This window comes from Barbus barbus (genome assembly GCF_936440315.1).
Source record: "Barbus barbus genome assembly, chromosome: 12".
NCBI classification, from domain to species: domain Eukaryota; kingdom Metazoa; phylum Chordata; class Actinopteri; order Cypriniformes; family Cyprinidae; genus Barbus; species Barbus barbus.
In genome coordinates this window covers 23,157,269-23,178,728 of record NC_136740.1, presented here as the reverse complement: position 1 = coordinate 23,178,728, position 21,460 = coordinate 23,157,269, and the positions used below count along the sequence as shown (strand labels likewise).

General features: G+C 36.8%; 1 protein-coding gene across 4 annotated transcripts; it reads right to left on the bottom strand.

The window, feature by feature from the left end:
- Positions 1 to 184: 184 nt before the first annotated feature.
- On the bottom strand, positions 185 to 20,382 carry LOC306878101 (thyroid hormone receptor-associated protein 3-like). Of its 4 annotated transcripts, none has more exons than XM_079430221.1 (11): positions 19,988 to 20,344; positions 14,417 to 14,578; positions 10,134 to 10,967; positions 7,713 to 8,426; positions 7,384 to 7,553; positions 7,034 to 7,145; positions 6,781 to 6,865; positions 5,873 to 6,060; positions 3,674 to 3,836; positions 2,190 to 2,327; positions 185 to 2,068 (listed from the first exon to the last, which is right to left on the bottom strand). In XM_079430221.1, exons 2-11 carry the CDS (start codon positions 14,548 to 14,550, stop codon positions 1,850 to 1,852), a joined length of 2,757 nt encoding a protein of 918 aa, XP_079286347.1. In that variant the 5' UTR covers positions 14,551 to 14,578; positions 19,988 to 20,344; the 3' UTR covers positions 185 to 1,849. The 4 variants fall into 4 exon arrangements, with proteins under 4 accessions (XP_079286347.1, XP_079286349.1, XP_079286348.1 ...); XM_079430222.1 differs by having other exon boundaries at positions 191 to 2,068; positions 2,190 to 2,324; positions 19,988 to 20,382; XM_079430223.1 differs by lacking the exons at positions 14,417 to 14,578; positions 19,988 to 20,344 and adding an exon at positions 12,237 to 12,355.
- Between the last annotated feature and the right edge of the window lie 1,078 nt (positions 20,383 to 21,460).

The following is a 21,460-nucleotide window of genomic DNA, read 5'->3' as shown; positions in this document are numbered from 1 at the left end:
ACGTGTCACAGCAAAAATGAGTACACACACTACTGTGTGTGTACTCACTTGAAAGGAATTCAAGGAAAATCCTGATGTTTAAATAACCTTGAGTGTAATCTTAGTTAAATATGAGTGTGTTGATAATAGTTCTTTCATTCTTTGCCATGCTTAACTTTTATTGAACAGATAGCAGAGATATGATTGTACTGAGACTGTAATGCTTTTATTTAGAGCATGTCGGGTCAATTTACACAGAAATAATAAAGCATTTTTAAGAGACCATTAAAATAGGGTTAGTTCACAATATGATCATTTACCAGTAAATAGGGTGTCAATGTTCTTGGTCTCCAAAAAAATAAAAAATAAATAAAAAATCGTTTCTACTTGACACAAAAATCAGTCAGATGTAAAATTGCTGCATTTTTATTTCTTTCTGATTTTGAGTATATAAATGCAAGTCAAAATGTATATATCAGACAGTGCAAATCAGAACCTTAAAATTCAATTTTGAGTAAAATTGTTCACTTTCCCCCTAGGATATTCTTCATAGTTAAACTCTTCAAAAACAAAAACAAAGGTGCTTAGATAATAGAAAAGGCATACAATTTGAAGACAAGACACGCATTAGAAAAACCATAATAAAACAGGATAATAGTCAAAAACTTGCACCCCAATAAATCAAAAATTGAACAGTCTTTAAAACATCTGTAAGTGCATGTACATTTAACTTTATCTGTAGGCTGTTTGTCCAGTTTCAAAGGTGACATCTTTGACTAGCAGTTGGATGAATGTAAATCTTTTTCCCCTACATGTCATTGACTGGGACATGAATGTCTACCTGCTTTAGTTTGGTCCCATAGCGAGACTGGGTCATTCAAGTTATTAAGTCATGATCTTTATTTCTATAGGTAGACACACTAGGGTCTCAAAGAGTTTCAATTAATTCCACAAAACATTAATATGTACATCTATTTTTTTTTCAACAGCAGCAATGAGTACATAACCAGCCATAGTTCTATACTTGTATTCTACACTTCAGGCACTATGGTGTATCGATGGTACCTAACCATTGAACTAGTGGTCAAGTAAAATGGGCTTTTTGATGCCTGATATCAACATCTATAAAGCAGTGTGGCCAATAAACTACATATGTGTCGTATTATGTTGAACTGTACTGTATTTTACACAACAATCAAAATTCACACACAAATAAAAAATAAAATTGCTTACTATCCATAGACAAAGCTATCAGTAAAATTGGAAACTAAAAAAGTGGGGAGATAAACACTTCCTTTTTAATCAAGTAATAATAATCACAAAAATGGACAAATATCGGCTGATCAATTGGCCTGCCTTATCCAATCAGTCTTTCACTACTTACATATGAACTTTTTGTTCTGCGTTTGTTTTGTTTGCATGTTTTAATAGTCTTGTGCAAAAAAAGGAGACTGGATTCACAATGGAGGCACTCGATTTCAAGATGGAGTGCTAATTCTTCTAGAGATTTAAGGATAGAAAATAAATTTGAAGTTGCGTTTAACTGTATCTGTCATGATTAGATGAATGTGCTCCTCTAGATAACTTTGTTTAAACTCCATTATATGTATTTTTCTATGAACGTTTGAGAGTTTGCATGTACAAAAAAAAGACACACAGAAAGAACAAAATACGACCAAGCTGACAAAAAGCATCCTCACGAAAATAGGAAATGAAAGCAATACAATAAAAAAGCCTCTTTCCTATCAAAAAGTTTTAGATGCATATGGATGTGAATATTATATCCATTTGTGAAAGTGTGAAGGCTGACAAGTCTTATCCCAGGATTTAAAGCATGATGAGGGATCTTAACATCGTTACTGCTCTGTTCTCACTGGTCCTGTTCTGCATCTTCTCCTTGCTGTTCACCCTCATCATCATCAGTGGCCAGGAATTTATCATGGGCCCATTTAGGGCTTGTATTATTGGTGGTGTTGGTAGTTGTGGCCCTCCGGAGGATGAAACGTCCCTTTGTGCGAAGAGCATTACCGCGACCACGTCCTCTTGTGTCCATATTCTTCTTCTCAGCTTCACCATCTCTTTCACTGTGCTGCAAAGACAAAAATACAGACTTACTAAGAATCTTCTTGATGCAATTCTATAACATATATAGTTATGGGTGGGACTGTTTTTTCATAAATAGAAAGATAAAGCAGAAGATCAAAACTTACTAAGAAGTATTTCTTGCTCTTGGGAGTGTATTCTTGATCCCAGTCGTCATTCTTTGCTGACATGTTCATTTGTGAATCACCATTACTGCTTCCATGGAAATTTCCTCGGTTCCAACTTCTACCGCGTATTCTAAGCTGCTTAAAAACAGCAAATGGCAACCTTAAGTACCACAGCAATAAACAAACATCTTAGTTATTCCATCCTAGGGGTGGGCGATATGGGAAAAATATCATATCACGATTTTTTATAGAAATATCACGATTCACGATTTTTATCCCGATTCTTTGTTAGTTTTACTATTTTGGTTTTACAAGTTGTCTGAGCATTACAGCCAAACTAGAAAGACAAAGATGCATGGCAGATATTTAGGCCAAAGTGGGTGAAGATAAAAAATCTTTGTCATTATTTTATTTTTCTTATTAAAAAATAAGAACAAAGATACACATTACAAATACACATAATATACAAATAAAACAAACAGTGCTTTATTTCCAGGTACAATAGGTGTATTTAGCAGAGCATTCAATGAAATTGAATGAACAAATATAAAAATAAAACACTAGATAGACTGATTCCTAAAGCAACTGTATTAAAGTTTTTCAGTCAAGAATAGTGAGGGATTTTTCTCTGTGTTTTGTTGTTTTGTTAACGTTAAATGAATAGTTCCCCCACAAATTAATATTCTGTCATCTGTCTGTCAATTCTGTCATAATGTTGTATTTTTATATCATCATTTACTCAAAAGTTGTTTTAAACCGGAATGAGTTTCTTTCTTCTGCTGAACATAAATGCCATTTTGAAGAAGGTGGAAAACCAAACAGTTGCTGGTCCTCAGTGACTTCCATAGGATTTTTCTTTCCTACTATCAAAGTCAATGTAGACCAGCAACTGTTTGGTTTTCCACTGAGTAAATAATGACAGAAATTAAATTTTAGGGTGAACTATCCCTTTAATGACAGTCGACAGCACGTTTAGTGTCCTGTCCCTTTAAGAGCTGCACGCATCTAATATACAGGCACGCATCCGTTTCTCTCTTAACTATTTACTTTCATTTTAGAGATAACCAACTCAGTCTGTATGTAAACCTTGTGTGTTTTGACAGTATTAGCGCAAAATATAACTTAGTTGAGTAATCAGGCGCTGTTAGACAGGCGTTTTAGTGCGCGTGCTTCAGGTGTATGCGGTCAGAACAAGCGCACGTCAGACCAGCGCGCGAATTAAACATTTAACCAGCAAGGCTTGTATGCAAATAATGTACTTTTGCGATCGCGAATAAGTGCAGTGTCCTGTCTGAGTAACTCTACTGCTGTATGTCGTGTTGTACAGTACATAGAGACGGCGGCGCCAGAACTGTATTTGACAATGTGCGCGGTAGCGCGATACTACGATATTTCTTCAAAAGCAGATCGTGGAGACATTTTTATCGTCCACGATCAAAAATCGTCATATCGCACACCCCTATTCCATCCCATCCAAAACTTACAAAGCCTCCTCGTGCCCGTCCTCTTTCTGCAGGCTCTCCATACTCTCTAAGCCCCTGTTGGATTTTGGAGAAACCTTCTGCCTTCATCTCAGCGGAAGGAACAAAGGAAGATGATGAAGATGAAGAAGATGACTGAGAATGCTCACGTTTCTTCTTGTTTTTCCTTAGGAATGAAGTAACATTCAATTCAGACATTGTTCAAGAATGAAAACAGGTCTTAAAAACTAAAAAATCAACTGGACCAAAGCTAACAACTTTTATTGTTCTTCAACATGTGCAAGATGACTTTATCAGGTCATTTACTTCTCCACCAACTACAACCTGAATTCCGGAAATGTTGGGACGTATGCCTTTATCAGGTCATTTGCTTCTCCAACAACTACAACCCCAATTCCGGAAATGTTTCGACATTTTTTAAATTTGAATAAAATAAAAACTAAAAGACTTTCAAATCACATGAGCCAAGTAAAGGGCTGAAAAAGCAAGACATTTTGAAAACATTCAGTTCATCAAATATTTCAGAGAAACTGGAGAAATCTCTGTGCGTTAGGGACAAGGCCGAAGACCTTTGTTGGATGCCCGTGGTCTTTGGGCCCTCAGACGACACTACATCACTCATCGGCATGATTCTGTCATTGACATTACTAGATGGGCCCAGGAATACTTCCAGAAACCACTGTCGGTAAACACAATCCGCCGTGCCATCTGCAGATGCCAACTAAAGCTCTATCATGCAAAAAGGAAGCCATATGTGAACATGGTCCAGAAGCGCCGTTGTGTCCTGTGGGCCAAGGCTCATTTGAAATGGACTGTTTCAAAGTGGAAAAGTGTTCTATGGTCGACGAGTCCAAATTTTACATTCTTGTTGGAAATCACGGACGCTGTGTCCTCCGGGCTAAAGAGGAGGGAGACCTTCCAGCTTGTTATCAGCATCCAGTTCAAAAGCCAGCATCTCTGATGGTATGGGGGTGCATAAGTACATATGGTATGGACAGCTTGCATGTTTTGGAAGGCACTATGAATGCTGAAAGGTATATAAAGGTTTTAGAGCAACATATGCTCCCCTCCAGACGACGTGTATTTTAGCAGGACAATGCAAAACCACAAACTGCAGCTATTACAACAGCATGGCTTCGTAGTAGAAGAGTCCGGGTGCCCGCAGTCCAGATCTTTCACCTATAGAGAACATTTGGCGTATCATTAAAAGAAAAAAACGTCAAAGATGATCACAAACTCTTCACCAGCTGGAAACCTATATCACGCAAGAATGGGACCAAATTCCAACACCAAAACTCCAGAAACTCATAACCTCGATGCCCAGATGTCTTCAAACTGTTTTGAAAAGAAGAGGATATGATACACCATGGTAAACATGCCCCCGTCCCAACTATTTTGAGGCCTGTAGCAGGCATCAAATTTGAAATGAGCTAATTTTGTGCATAAAATTGTAAAAATTTCTCAGTTTAAACATTTGTTATGTTATCTATGTTCTATTGTGAATAAAATATTGGCTCAGGTGATGTGAAAGTCTTTTAGTTTTCATTTTATTCAAATTTAAAAAAACGTCCCAACATTTCCAGAATTCAGGTTGTATAAAGTAATCTTTGCCTGAAGGAAATCAGGACATTTTTTGACAGCCTTTATCCAACATATTCCATATATCCAGCTGACCAGAAAGGCAAAAAGGTGCGTTCACACTGACAGTGATTTAACAGCTGAAGGTGACCAAGTTGCTGTCCTATTGAGCACAAGTAGGCATTCAAACTTGACGAAATCAGGAGGTTAAAATCATGTGAGCTCCACTCCCATTGGAAGTCGCTGCATTGTATTTTTTTTCGCTCATTTGCATAAGGTTAAACTCTGCTCAACATTCACGCTGCCAACGATTTCTGTCACTCATGTAGCCTCACATCACCAACTCTCATTGAAATTGTCTGACTTCTTGTTGCTGCAGACTGCTGTGAGTGTGAACGCATCTTCAGGCCCTTTTATAAAAGGATTTTAAGTCCTCTTGAGAGGCTCAAGAAGGACTTCTTACGTTTTTTTTCATTTGAGAGGTCACAACTAACCGAAACAAACGAAAATGGTGAGCAGCTTCAACCGTTTAAATCTCTCTTAATTCTGTTTTCTATAACTGAACAACTCAGAGCAAAACCTCTGAATTCATGATCACTCTGACATGCCTATACAGCAGCTTACTTCTGTTTCTTGTGGTTCTTTGAGTTTTTCTCAGTGGATATTTCCTTGTTTGAATCTGGAGATTCCCTCGATACTCTTCCTCCATACTCCTCCTCTCTGTGCTCTCTCTCCCCACTCAAGTATTTCTTTCTGCGCTCAATATCCAGCCGAAGGTCCACTGAATCACCTTTAGATTTTTTACCATCAACCTGTGGTGAGGAGAAAGAGATATTTTGGCCAGATGAGGGTTAGCGGCATTCCAGTAGCTTCATGTAGCATTGCATGGGGCGGGACCAAAACGGCAACAGCTGAATTATAACAACCATGCAAATGGATGAGAGGAAGAGAGCTTTATATAATTTTAAGTGCCATTTTGGCTTCTCAAAGTCTTTCAACAGGCTAATTAGACAGTATTTCTCAGAAATGGCAACAGGTAACAATTTGGATTTCCTATTACTTGCTCACCAAAATAGACAATAAACAAAACAAAATAGTACAAGAGGCAACATTACAGGACCACAGGAGATATACTTTCATTGGTGCTCATGAAAGTATGTTGCTTTTACTTGGCCTAAACACCTCACTTGTTCTTTGCAGGCTTTGAAGAGGAATACTTACTATGACTTTTGTTTAGAGTCCTTTGAATGGATTTGACATGGGAACAACTGGTCACTTCCATTTCTGACCCCTGATTTCTTGCCTCTTAGGAAGGCTTGTACCCATAGTAAAAGGTTACCATCAAACGTTGAGGGGGCATTTATAACACAACAACCTGAATGCATCTCTTTTTGCATCTCACATTTGGATTTTTATGCCTCTCTCATCAGAAACATAGTTTAGAGAGAGAAGGAAGCCTAAGAATGCTCTGGACGGATCACTCGAGCAGCATTCTTTTCCAAAATACGTCATATTTCAAAATGTTCGGTCACCTTGAAGCTGTTTTCCATGGAGCTTTTCATCTCATCAAACAGAAGCGAGTGCCTCTTAAAAGCACTGGGAGAAACATCAATTCTCCTGTGAAAAAAAGAGGTGGAGAGAGGAATATGTTGATGAATGAATCACCTGAATGAATGAATGAATGTCAATCCTCCTTTCTTAGAGCCTTAGAATTGGTCAAAACAAATAAATTACTAATACGTGCGTGAGAAAGCAGCCTGGGAAGTTGTCCCTGAATTTTTGTACCTGTGTATCTCTGGACTCTTTCTCTGCTTCATGAATTCTTTCTCAGCAGCTCTTCTCTGGTACATGGCAAATCGGTCATTTAGGGTCAATCCAGAGGAAGGAAAATATTGAGCTGTGGGCGGATAAAAAATAATTGGTATTTTTCCATTAAATTAGGAATTATTAATATTTACACATTTAAAAAAATTATTAATGAATAAAGTATTTCATCAAGTAATAAAACCTGGATAATATACAAAACACAAAAAAGCTAAAAATTATTTATTAAATTAATACATTTAATTTTTAGAATACAGTGTACCCCCTCAGAACCTTGACTGCAGAAGACATCAGTCATCAGTTTCAGTCACCTTTAATGTGATGGACAATTGAAACTATGTGTTGGGCAAACAGCTCAGATGGGCTTTTGGGTGACTGCTGAGCCTGAAGATGCTGAAGGGCAGATTGAATCTCCCAATCCTTCTTATCAAGATGCAGTAAATCCAGAAGATTCCTTCTTTCATTGCTCAAAACAGACGTCCTGTTAAATACAACAATGGTTAGGAAAGGCAAAATGAAATAGAATTCAAATCTGATAGTCAGAAGCAGTCATATGCACAACAGTACAAAGTTTTGTGAAGATGCAAGTAGAAGCAAAAGGTCGATGCTGAGATCTTGGAGGGAAACGAAAATCGTTTACCTTGCAAGGTCATCACTTAGAGAATCCATCCTCACATTGAATTCACTTCCTCTTTTCACTGAAGCTCTTGGTGGGGATTCCTCGTTCATAACCACAAACATCTCTTGCTCACGGTTCTCAGAGCTCCTCCTGGGCAGCAGTGTGGGTTTAGAAGAGGAACTTGGTGTGGTTTTCTCCTTTCGTTTTACATTAGAGAGCTTTTCAGGTGAGGGATCCTTAAACATGCCACTGAGCTGGTCTCTCTTAGAGAGAGCAGCTAGTAAATTTGCTGCTCTTTCCTGTTTATGGCAGAGCAGGAGAGCTTCCAGCTCATCATCCCACGCCATGTTCTGCATCCTCTTGATACGATTCTCGAACATTTCACGAGCAGACAGCGTGACTTTGCTTTTGCTTTTGGAGGGATCGTTTTCCATATCCCTCACCCTATCAGACATCTCCATTTCTTCATCATCGTCCTCACCATCCTCGCACAGAAGTGTCGGGCCATTTCGTGAACCCCTTTTAGTGGAGCTTATGGATAACTTTTTACCCTCAGATTTGGATTTCTCCCTCTCTCCTGCATTGTCTTGATCTACAATGTGAGACAACTCAATGCCCTTTTCAAATATTTCTCCGTTTTCTTTATCACATACTATATCTCCATTACTTTTCCCTTTATGTGTGTTGCCGTCCCATGTAGAGGCCTGTTTTTTAAGATTTTGCTCCTCCAGAAATCTAGTCAATGAGAGAAAGAGTTTCAGTTTCAGTTTATTATTATTTACAATAACGTGCTCAAACGCATCTGTTGTCAGTTTGATGTGACCAAGGACTTCGGCACCATGTCAAATTCACAGAACTATTCTTAAACTGTAATGGATTTGTTAAATTTACCGTGCACAAATGAATGGCTTCCACTGTGAAACAGGTAAACAAGTGTGTGTGAGGCTGGAAAAATTTCACTTCATCCATTTGCAAAGTGCAAATATAAACCTTTTAGACCTTTTTAGAACATCTAAATAACAGACTGTGAGCTGACATTTGTAAGCAAGGAATATCAAGCTCTTCATATGTGTTAGTTCTTTCCTCCAACAGCTCTGTTGATGCATCTGAAGGGCAGATCACAACCCAACTGTGCAATCTTACTTTTTGTCTGGTGCACACACAGGATTTATTGTGTTATTTCCACTCTTACAATGACTAAAATAAAGGTAAAAAAAAAAGAAAATAAAATAAAAAGCAAATTTCAAAGGCATATAATCCATCAAAATGATGAACATCTGTCATTTAATTCGCTTGAAAGGCCTAAAACACAGTATGTACAGGACAAATAAATCTAGGGCTGGGTAGAAATGATGGGCTTTGTTTGAACAATTGACTCTTCACTAACAAATGACAACTATGAAGCAGTCTCATGAATCAGTCCTATTTAGTGAATCAAAAATATACAATGCATCCAGTGTAGCCCTGCAATTAATGAATCTTATGGGATGATTTGTTTTATGAATGGCTCAAAAAGATGAGTTACTGATTTGAATCAGTCTGAAATTGCCCTTTATGATACACAGCATTGGCAGACAGAGATTAAATGGAATCGAATCAGGAAGCCTGCAATAATACCCAGCCCTAGGATAAACAATGAAATAATATACACTATTGGTAAAAAGTTTGGAATTACTTAGATTTTTTTATGTTTTTAAAATAAGTTGCTCACCAAATTTGCATTTATTTAATTAAAAATACAGTAAAAACTGTATTTAATATTTTGAAAAATTATTGTAATTTAAACTAACTATTTTCTAATTTAAAAGATTTTAAAATGTAATTTATGCCCTTGGTGGCAAAACTAAATTTTCAGCAGCCATTACTCCAGCATCACATGATTTTCAATTAATAATCGCTCTTAATATTATCAGTGTTGAAAACTGCTTTGATATTTATTTATTTAGTTAGTTATTTTTATATTTGTATATGATATATTATTATTTTATATTTTTATATTATATTTCCTTTTTCTGGATTCTTTGATGAATAAATTTATTTAAAACAGGAATCTTTTGTAACATTATGTCTTATTATGTCATTTGTAATAATATTGTCACTTTTGATCAATTTGTGTGTCATTGACAATAATAAGAAATGTTTCCTGAGCACCAAATCAGCATATTAGTATTAGAATGATTTCTGAATTATCATGTGGCACTGAAGACTGGAGTAATGGCTGAAAATTCAACTGTCATCACAGAAGTAAAATACATTTTGAAATATTTTAAAATAGAAAACAATTACATTAAATTAAATTATATTTCATAATATACCTGCATTTCTGATCAAATAAATGCAGCCTTGGTGAGCTTTAGAGACTTCTATTATTCCAAACTTTTAGGATGTATACAAATTGACAAATAAGCAACACAGTTTTTCATTAAAAGAAAGCAAACTTACTTCAAAAACGCAGCGGAGATAGCAATCGTATCATCTGTCTGTTGGTCAATATTTGTAAAGAGCCCAAACCCATTGAAAACTGATGCAAGGCTTTTCTTTATGGGGCTGGTGTTTGAAGGTGCAGTCTCAACACTCTGCCAGGTGGTGGCACCTTTTTTAGGAGCATTATGAGCAGGAGTTGTCTCGTTGGTTGCAGAGTCCATCAGTTGGTCATTAGTGACAGTGGAGCAAACCTGCGGACTTGACTTTTTAGGACTAGTGTCATGGTTCCTCAAAACCTGACAGTTCTCCACAGTCCTGTCTCCATCAGAGTTCCCTTTGGCCACTGGAGAGCCTCTCCCCTGCTCTGCCAGAGCCCCATCTCCTCCTCCTTTGGTATCTTCAGGCACAGAGATGTCCTCTCTTACATCTTTGCAACTGCGTTTGACAGACCCAGAGTTGGAGGAGGAAGAATGGTGCGACTGTGGCGATCTCCCTGAGGACGACCTGTCAGAGCGGCGAGAATGGCTGCGGGACTGAGAACTTTTTGACTGGTTCTTGGGCGAACGTGAGCGGCCCCTCTTGGGGCTGTTGGGGTAGTACTGCTGCTGTTGCTGCTGATGGTGCTGCCGGAAGTTCTGCCAGTTTTTGGCTCGGTAGTTATTATATCCACCCCTTCCACCGCGCTGAAAGCGGCCCCGGAAAAAGCCCTGACCTCTGCCCCGGAAGTAATATGGCCTCCGGAAGCCTCTGTGGTTGCCTCGAAACTCACGTTGGTTCTGGTATTCCCGTGTGTGGTTCCGCTCCCGGTTGTGGGATGGAGAATGGGATCTTGACCGAGAGCGAGACCTAGAGCTTGAAGACAACAAAAAGAAGAACTGAGTCAACAAAACTTTTTAGGGCATAGAAAATGACACAAAGAGACATTACATATGATATTGAAAAAAAAAAAAAAAAAAATTTTCCTTACAAATATCGGACCCAAAGAGGACAAAAAACACTATAAAAGCTACATAAAAGTATCTTACATTTTCTTCTAAAGCCTCATATCTTGATACCTCTGCGTGACAACAACAGACCAAAGATCTTCATTACTAATCTTCACCTCCATTGCAGATCTCAAATCAAATGTAATTTGGTTATAATGTCAAGAAATTTGGTTATGAGACACTTCAGAACAAATTATGTTTGTTTGTTTTATTGATGTCCAACTAAAAGCTTTAGGTAATATTTCAGATTAACAGTAAATAATGACTTTGGGCCACTTCCTCACACAAATAAACCATTTTCTCTCTTGCTCCTCCTCTTTTTATCCTTTTTGGAGCTAGAGAGCTCAGTAGTTGTACGAAAAAAAGATTAGAATGCATAATAATTATAATAAATGATTGTTATTAAATAAATAATAATAAATGGTTGACTAATTCTATAATAACTGATAACATTCATTTCTAAAGCAAAAAGGACAATGAATATAGCAATAAAACTGTACAGATATACAATAAATATTTAATACATTCTATAACTGCGAATTCAGCTCTTTTAACAATTTAAGATCAATAATTAACGTAACACTATTTTTCAGAATTATTTCAGGTAGTATATACACTTACTGCTATGACCAATTACAATTAGCTCTGGGTGCAAGGTCAACTTTAGCCACACGGTGGCCCTGTTGTCCTGTTTATGAACACATCTAAAGTAAATAGTTCTGGTCTCTCTGTAAAGCATGTCTTAACATATCACAAACACTGATAATCAACTAAACAACTTGCACATATAAGTACTTCATACTATGCATTGCACTCTGATCTATAGAATATTCAATATGATAAATTCATGGAATATAATCTCCGTGGAAAATGAACAGACCCTGAACCATTTCAACATTTTGCACACATCAACTGTGTTAGAGAATAAAATTATAGATCACATGCAATTATGTCTAGCGTTGTATTAAAACCTGTCATTCCAGTACAGTGGAATTTTTTGTCATTTGGAACGTGAAACGGTGTTGCAAATGATTATCCAACTGAAGCACCCAGCAACCAATTTGCAATCCAAAAAACAATTACAAACATAATGACATCAACAATAATTTACAGTTTCGGCTGGTTTTGTACTCACCTGATGCGTTTTTTCATTGGAATACAGTGTAAGAAGGTAGTGCACAGAGCAACATGATACTCTCACAGTGAGCAAGAGGGACTTTGCATCTCCTCTAGTGAGCACGGATGGAAAGAGTCAGTCACATGGGTCATATGAGAAAGATTTCTTCTCTCTTTCTACGAAGCAAAGAGGAGGTTCTCAGCCTGCAGTTACAACGCTTTACACAGAGAGCAGACTTTAACTGAAGGTAACAATTACAAAAGCTCCCTTATTTGAAAAGCTATTTATCCACTCGTTAACTTAAATTAAATTGATTTAAGTAATTATTTAGTCTCTCTCATGTAATTTCAAACCTATATCATTTTCTGTCTTCTGGGAAGCACAAAAGCAGACATTTTAGTTGTACTGGTTGCACGTTTCCCTGTTATTACAATGAATGGAAACCGCATCATTTAATCTTCTAAAAGGGTACAAAAGCAACAAAAAAGTCATCCGTATGACTCATGAACTGAACGGCATGTCTTCTAATGTCCTATGACAGCTTTATGTGAGAAACGGACCAAATTTAAGTTATTATTGACTGAAAACCTTGATATTGTAGCTCACATCTCACAAGATAATACAGAGTGACAGAATGTGGTCTGTTTGTCACACAAAGCTATCATAAGACTTCAGAAGACCTGAAATCTCATCTGCGCAAAAAATAAATAAATACAGATTTGGAACGACCTAAGTAAATGGAAAAACTTTGGACAAACTGTCTCTTTTATTTAGTACTTTGCTTTCTCAGAAACAGGGTATTTATGATTTAGAAATGACTGCATTTTTTTATCCACTTATGACCTTATGACATGAAGCTATGCTTCATTCTTATGACATGCATGCATCAATCTTTTTCCAGCTGCGGCATCTCTCTGAAACTGTGGCCTGCAATGAGAGGCCCAGGCTCTCAAGATTTCCCTTGCAAATAAGGGACATCAGATTTTGTCCTCTACTGATTCCATTTGCATGAAAAATCAACATTGTACATCTCTCCGACTGGCCTGAAAGAATACTGTCAACCACACAGGAAAAAGGATCCATGCTTATGGGAAAAAAATCATGCATCCTCAAAAATATTTAAAACAAAAAACCAGAGTACCACAAATATGTAGTTTTTGTCTAATAGAAAGCAGCAGTTTTTTGGCAGGGGCAATTTACATTTGGCCACCTAACGGGCTCCACTGTGTTGTAAGTACAAAACCAGCAGTCCTATGAGAATGTGCAGGGAAGTACAATTTTAGCACGGGAAATAAGAAAGTGTGGTGAGCCTTTCCAACACCGCAGCCCTTCCCAAATATCAGACTTTATGCAATGCTGACGAACACATGGAGCGTACAATCACAGTGACTGAGCAGCCCCTTTTCAACAAGTGAAGAAGCCAGAGTATAAAAGCACAGGGTGCTTTTATTTATGTATGGAGGTGTACCTTACATAAATTTGGCTTGACAGCTGTGGCTAGATGGCTGAGACTGGCACTGGAATATTGATTTTAATTTAAGGGGAATGAAGGGGAAGCAGAGCACGAGTCACATGGTGTGTATTTACAATGAAGTTCCATTGTGTGTTTACGAACAAAGTGAGAAGTTAACAGTTTGCCAACCCACTCAATCCTTAAGCACATCTGTCAAGACACAGTAAGCCTTATTGTGTTTAGATTAGTACTTTGTAGTATGGTCAGAATGAGTAGCTAATGTTCATTGTTCACCAAGCACAAGATTATAAGTAGAGCCAGATGGAATCTTTCTTCTTGTATTTTCTGGGTTTATTTACACAGAATTGTGAGCTAATTCCATGTGGGCCTGATTGGAAGGCAGCAAAAAAAGTACTCAGGAAAATGGAAATGATTACTGATAATTTAATTACTTTTTTCCTCTTAGAAATTATATTACAACACATCCCTTCTTTCCTATTCATTCTGTTACGTATTCAAATCCATTCAACACGTCACTGAAAGTGATGACTGAAACTTGAAAGTACAAAATCTGACTCAAAACTGAAATTAATAATCGAAACCAACTCCGTCAAACATCTGCACACACCTGCTTTGTACACTGCAGTAATGGTAACCATCTAATTTTTAATTTATAAAATATTTTGTATGCCATGATGTTTGCAAAGCCAGTAGTTTCTATTTAATTAGCATACCAGACACTTACCAATATCTGCGTTTCCTGGATCTAGATCTAGAGCTGCTGTGTGATCTGGAACGGGAGTGGGAATCAGAATGGGATCTTGATCTGGAGGCCGATCGAGAGCGAGACCTGGACTCTGATTTCTGTGTCTTTGACATTGTCGCTTGTGGCCTCTCACATATGTGCCTGTAACAAAACGAAAACCATTCAGACCAGCAAATTACAAAAAAAGCTGTAATCATAAAAAAATTACATTTTTTTAAAGTTTTATGAGCTGTAAGCATGTTTGTTCTAGATTTTTAAAATTCTATTATATTTTCAGCAACAAAAAAAAAAAGCCAGGAAAATAGAGTTTATAGTGTTACAAGGGCTTGCTTTACTTTAAAAATTGTATGTAAATCACCACTCATCCATCTACATTGAGATGTTTTTTCTCCGGGACATTAAGATGGCTTGGCTGGGCAGCACTAAAATTTCCATATCTTTAAATCACGGTTTGTCAGGCTACAACCTGGAAAAATAAGCACTAAAGGTTTGTTTAAAGGCAGGAATTAATTATGGAATAAGGAGCAAATGTCAGTCTACAAGGCTGTTCAAGTTTATGTGAGGGATCATCAACAGTCATTATTCTTAATAATAATTTACAGTTTATTTTGCAATAATGGTTGGGTAAATGTACATTATACCGCTCATTACACAACTAAATATTGATTTGAGTTGACTTTGTTTTTATTTTCTTATCTATATATTATCTTAAAATTTCCAAAAAATGATCATTATAGCAATCAGCCAACAATGCAACAATATTAGAGTAATATTACTACAGTATTCATCTGAGGTGATTTTCACCACAGTCAGTAACTGATATGTAAGATGGCATCATTTACGCTGTACGCAACAAAATGTGTGAGTCTGCAGTGTGATGCGAGAGACGTGAAAGTAGCGCCGGTTTCAGTTACCGATGAGAAACGTTGCAATGCAAGACAGTGCAACAGTCGGGTTTCAGAAGTAAAAATTGCATTTATTTTCTCCAAAGAGGAATTTTTATTTTTAATGATAACTTTTAAGCCTTTGTGACAGACCTACTGTGAGCTATAAGGTTGTTAATCAATGGTATATGCTTTTGCTGACTTTTTTCAAAGAATTCCAGGTAAAAACTACATTATCTATGATTCTGCAAAGAAATCTCCTTTAGCATCTGCCCATGAAGCAATGGGAATGACAATACAGTCTCCATACACTCTCAAACTAATTTATATGTATATTAGTATATGCATATTTTTTTCTATATAAAAAATCAACCTCTTGAAATCAGCAGTTTTATATTGATTTGTCATCTTTTATTTGATTACGTAATTTTTTCCCTCATTAAAGCCATTAAGTGGACAATCTTGTAATCTATTGTCTTTGTGATTCACCTAGCTGATAGCCGGTTGTTTGATTCATGGCTTAGAAATCTTAAACAATGACAAAATTCCATATGGAAAAATGAATGGGAAAAACATTTCCAAAACCAAGGCCACTGAAAAAGTGGAAGGCACCATTGAACTCTATTAGGAAGTATAAAAGTGCTGAATGTCACGACTGAGCATTTGAAAATTGGCAATTTTAGAGCACTGTGTAATTTCTGTACCAAGGGGAATGGCAAAAAAGAGTGACCAGGAAATACACTTAAAAACGTCTAATTTAAGAAAGGGTAAACGACTTTACTTATAATCTTTCCTGTACATTAAAATGTGATAGGAGAAAGTATTTCAGCACTGAAAAAAAGCACATTTCAGCTTCAATTAATCTGACTTTCTTTAAGCCGTAAAGATTTAAATACACACAGCATGTGTTGAGTCTACTGACAAGGACAAATGTGAGGAAAAGCTACAGGTTTGGCAGGACAGATGTAAAGTGACGCCACATTAGCATGGAGGCAAGAGTGATTTACTGGCTCTTTAATGTTATCCCCAATGTATTTAAAGAGGTGTTGAAAGGTGATTCTGTCCATTGTCCATCATCTTTACCCTCCACAAATGCCCTCAACTGTTTCGCTGGCCTCACTCTTGGGTTTTTACCATAGGGAACACTGGTGATCAAAGAGAGACAGCACTGTGGCTCAAAATAAACTTGCACCAGAGATAAAGAGAGAACTTTTGAGTTCACTGCGATGGCTGCGAATTTTATAAGCTGTACCTCGACTGCTTGTCATCATACCTGTTATAAGATAGCACTATTAATTAAAGTTACTAAACATAGATTCAAATCCAGTCTGAATTTATTTGCTATCTTTGCACTCATTACTAAGTGCGACACCTTCAAGCTATTTGTTTACTTTATCTGGACAGAAAGCGACTGGTGACGCAGCGCAAACAATTAGCTGTCACTTATCTGATCCATTAGGACTGCTGACATAAGGATCTCAAATAGATGCACAGAAATAGACTCTTAAGGCCATTCACACCAAGAAATATAACTATATTATCATCCACACCAACAGATGATAACGTTCTGATTATTCTAAGTGCATGATGCACTTACAATGTCTGCTGCTTTCAATGCTCAAGCGCTTAAAAGCCGACCGGATTCTGATTGGCTGTCAATATTTTTATCATTGTAAAAAAGCTGGAAAAAAATGCTTTGAAAGTGACTCCAACTATATAGTTTTTTGTGTGTCGTTATTGTAATAATTTTGGTGTGGACTATTGTCTTCTTTTAACTTTCCTAACTTCGCTATAGTTGCCATTTTTGGTGTGAATGGCCCTTTTTGTGTTCCATGACATCCTAGATTTTCTCTTGGCTTTGCTTGTGAAAACCAAGCCTCAAGATTTACTGCCATTTTTTGGTAATCCTACATATGACGTGCAATTCACCTCGGCACTCCAGAAAAGTTATTTCGGAGGTTTTCATTTTTAAAATTCATCAGAAGTAGCTTTGCACACAGGAAATTGCAGACTGAACACTTAAGCTACAATTCATTGTGGTATTTTTATGTATAGCATGCTAGTCTGAGTAGATCTGTGCTGCTGTTTTAGTAAACATCGACCGAAATTCACCCAAAGCCTCTTTTTTTATTCCTTTTGACTGCTTGTTGGTTTTGGCCAGCAGTCCATAATTTCCTGCAGCCTCCAGACATCCAGACGTTTGTCTTACTGTGCAAAGTTTCTAAGCTACTTTACTTCTGCTGTATATTGAAGAACTATAGGAACATACTTGGAAGTTTAACCATCAAATGAATGTGTTCAACAACAACCCAGCAGCAACAGTTTCTCATTCTCAGCACCTGTCTTTAGAGATTAGCAAAGTTAGTTTCAGATGCTTAAAATAGAGATAACAGGAAAACAACACGCCACCAGATACTTTCATCTGTATACAGTATAGCTTCCCTTTTGCAAATAGGGTCTAATTGACTCACAAGGGTGGAGGAGTCTGATCATGACACTTTTATGATAATGAAGGCATCATTGCATAGGTTAAGAAAATGTGTTGGATTTATTTCAAAGCATAGTATCATATATTATTAAAGAGCAGCTGTCTTGTAATCCTTCTTTAGCTAATCCTTAATTTTCCTGAGGGGATCAATAAAGCATCTATGTGCCTATTTGTCCATATGGGAATGGAGTGTGGTCCGTAGCCTAATCAAAAGGATTTGATAGCTAAAAATGTCTGTGTCAAACATCTCCAGTGGTCATACCCTTGTGCTATCATTACAAAATCACACATGCACACGCATCTAGATGGCTCCCAACAGTGACAGCTGCACTCGGACCTTCTCACCTGTTCGATTAAGGGTGGACAGTTGATGTAAACAATGGTGCGACATGACACGACCGCAATATGCTCCCAACACTCAATCAGCTGCTCTATCATTAAGACCACAGATGCAACACCAGCAGCACCAAAATCCCATTTGTTATCTGCATTAGTCAATGCAGCAAAAGAGACACTTATCAACAGCCAAAGCAACTGCTACATTCTTCCAAAGACTCCACAGATGTGAGAAAACCTCTTTGAAGTGAACCAAACATAAGCCTTTTTGAGCCTACAGCTTCTGAGGAAAACATTTGATTGATTGTGGAGTTTTGAATCAATCTCTTCAGCAACTCTATTAATAAATGAATTATGGGTATGTTGCATGACATTGCATGAACTTGAGAACCTCTATACTTTTTGCTTGCAATGAGCTGCAGCTTCTCAAGACTCAAAGAGACTCACATCCTGTCATCATTTCTCACCATCAGCACGTCTGCGTGATTTTCTATCCTCTTTAGGTCACAAAAGTAGATCTTCTGATTTCCATATATAGTAAGCAAATTGTAACTATAGGCTGTCAAGCTTCAAAATTTACAGCAAGTCATACAATTTGAGGACTCTATTTTGAGTGGCTTTGGTTTGTGAAAAGTCATCTCAACATGAACTTTTACTGAACAGAAAAGAGTAGCGTGAAAGTTTTTATTTAGTGTTTCACTGAAGAAAGAAAATAATAAAGGTTGGAAAGATAAGTGGGTATATACAGACATAAGACCCAAAATCTTGCTTACAAAGGAAACTTTTTAAAAGTTTTTTTATTAATACTGAGCCTGGTCCAATGCTGGGCCCTCTTTCATTTTGTGATGACTTGTGTCTCATCTTGCTGTCATCGCTGCATCTGTTAGCCTCTGCTGATTTCACAAGGGAATTCATCAGTTGAAGGTCTCCTCTATTTTAGTCTTATATGAGAATGACATATAATATATAGCCTAATGGAGAACTGGGTGTAATAATAACTAAGAGCTTCCTGTAGTCCGTTTGACAAACCTGATTATTTAAAAAATGGGCTGACCAAACTTTCCAAATTAATATAGTGATCTACTGAAAAGGCAAGAGATTGAGATGTTATTGTTCCAAGAACACGCTTCACAAAGCCAAACGTAAGTGAATAGTCTCACATAATGTACAAACCCAAACTGTGGTTGAATAGATTTTAGATTATTCAAATGTGTAACATATGGTATGTCACTAGGATGTAAGATCTGACTGACAAAGTGTTATGTCACAGCATCACACATTCAAACTCATCCATCATTAATTAAGACTTTAAAAGAAATATTCTTGTACATTATCAAACATTCCCCCTTTAATAAATCCACAAATAAAATATAGTACTCATGAACTGTATTTTATAATTCTATAATAAAACACTCAAAAAATAGGTAGGACTACATTTGACTAATTAAATTCATGCTCAGGGAATGCTCAACCAAGGGAATAAAAACTGACAAATTAATGCTGCTGATTGTAAATTGGTGTTTTTATTCCCTTGGAATTATAAATATATAGCCCGATGCCAAAAAATATCAAACTGATTTTGAAAACCTTATGAATGGTTAATGAACCAGTGACATGAATAATGGAAAATTATTTTTTACTAGCTATTGTCACAGCAGTAGATCTGTAATTTGGCATCATCGATAATCACTGTCAAAAACATGTGAATTAAACCAAATGACACAAAGCTGAAGTAGCTCGTTCCCAGAGTATATTTTTAGTTTGTTTTCATCCTCTTTTATTCCATTTAGCTCAATTATTTTATATTAAAGTTTATAAATAAAATAAAAAAAAACCACTTACCTATAATTCTTTGTAGTCCAGGATGAAAAGATTCACCTACTGTCAAATGTTACAAGTGACTGAAATAGTTTTCTTTCGTTTAGAAAGAAAAAAAAATCATTCATTATACTTAAAGAAGCTATTTAAATCATTATGTCGGTGAAAACGGCAATATCCAGTTGGATTAACCTGAAGTATCCACATTCAAAACGTAGTTATTTTAATTCCAAATGGCAAACGTGTCGTATTAAGTCTTAACCGAACTGTATAGTCACCCGTGAATACGGAGAACTATTGAAGTCAAATGATGTAAAGCAGCTATATGTGCTCACTGCGGCAGACTAGGGGTGTGACACGAGACTGAGAGACAGCGTGGATACTACAGGCTGCGCGGGTCAAGTTTCTCTCCTGCATTCCCCTGTCAATCAAATGTGCACTTAAAGCTAGCCACGCCCCTAGATGAGTTAAAGGAACAGGCACGCGTTTTCAGATTTTTGTACATAGCGAGATATTTTGTCAGCACCATAAAAAATACTCACAGCAGCAGAATTCACACTTAAAGCATATTTTACTGTTAGGCTATGTATGTTGTACAAACAAAATAAGGAAGTCTCTTCAAGTTATATTACAGGTAGGGTGCAATTTGTTAAAGAAACAGAGGGGGTATTTGGAAAGAGGTGTGTCATCATTTAAATTTTAATGTAGAAATTTAGACAGTGTAATTTATGTAAAATAAACAGTACAAAAATACAGTAAATAATGGTTTAAACTGAATTAAAATACCAGTCCCTTGCCCATAATATTGCTTTCTCAAGTGATAAAGTCATCTTGTCTGTGTCAGAAGAGAAATATGCAAAGATCAAGCACCGTTTATACACAAAAACAGTTCTAAGCAAATATGTTGGTGGATTTTGATATGCGAGGACAACAGATGATGGACTTTTTCAATGGAGGAAGAATTATTATGGATTATGGTATTTTGAACAAAAGGCAATGATTTAAAATGATAATTCCTTAACAATGGAATTGTTTCTTACAAACATGCTGCTTTCCAGTTCACAAGACATTAACTGATTGACTGGAGTTTTGTAGAGTACTTTTGATGTTTTCATCAGCTGTTAGACCTCTCTTTCTGACGGCACCCATTCACTGCAGGGGATCCACTGGTCAGCAAATGATTTAATGCTAAATTTCTCCAAATCTGTTGCAATGAAGAAACAAACTCATCTACGTCTTGAATGACCTGAGGGTGCATATTTTTGGGGTGAGCTATTCCTTTAAGAAATCATGACGAATTTGTCTTCCAAGTAGGCCTACAAATTGATGTCATGACTGAACAGCTAAAAAAAACAATGAATGACAGTCCCAGCCATGAAGGACTGTGCCAGGTCCCCCTACTCATAGCTTTACTTTTGCAAGGCAAATATTTAGCCATGTGTTTGGGTGAGTAAATCAAGCCATGATGTGTGGTCCTTAGATTTTGACAGATGCTGA

What these genes read in the sequence shown, in the direction of transcription:
- LOC306878101 (XM_079430221.1), bottom strand. Translation starts at nt 14,550, where the DNA reads ATGTCAAAGACACAGAAATCAGAGTCCAGGTCTCGCTCTCGATCGGCC. An exon ending in AATTGTCCATCACATTAAAG is followed by an intron (nt 7,146 to 7,383) that starts GTGACTGAAACT and finishes ATCCGCCCACAG; the next exon opens with CTCAATATTTTCCTTCCTCT. An exon ending in AAGAACCACAAGAAACAGAA is followed by an intron (nt 3,837 to 5,872) that starts GTAAGCTGCTGT and finishes TTCATTCCTAAG; the next exon opens with GAAAAACAAGAAGAAACGTG.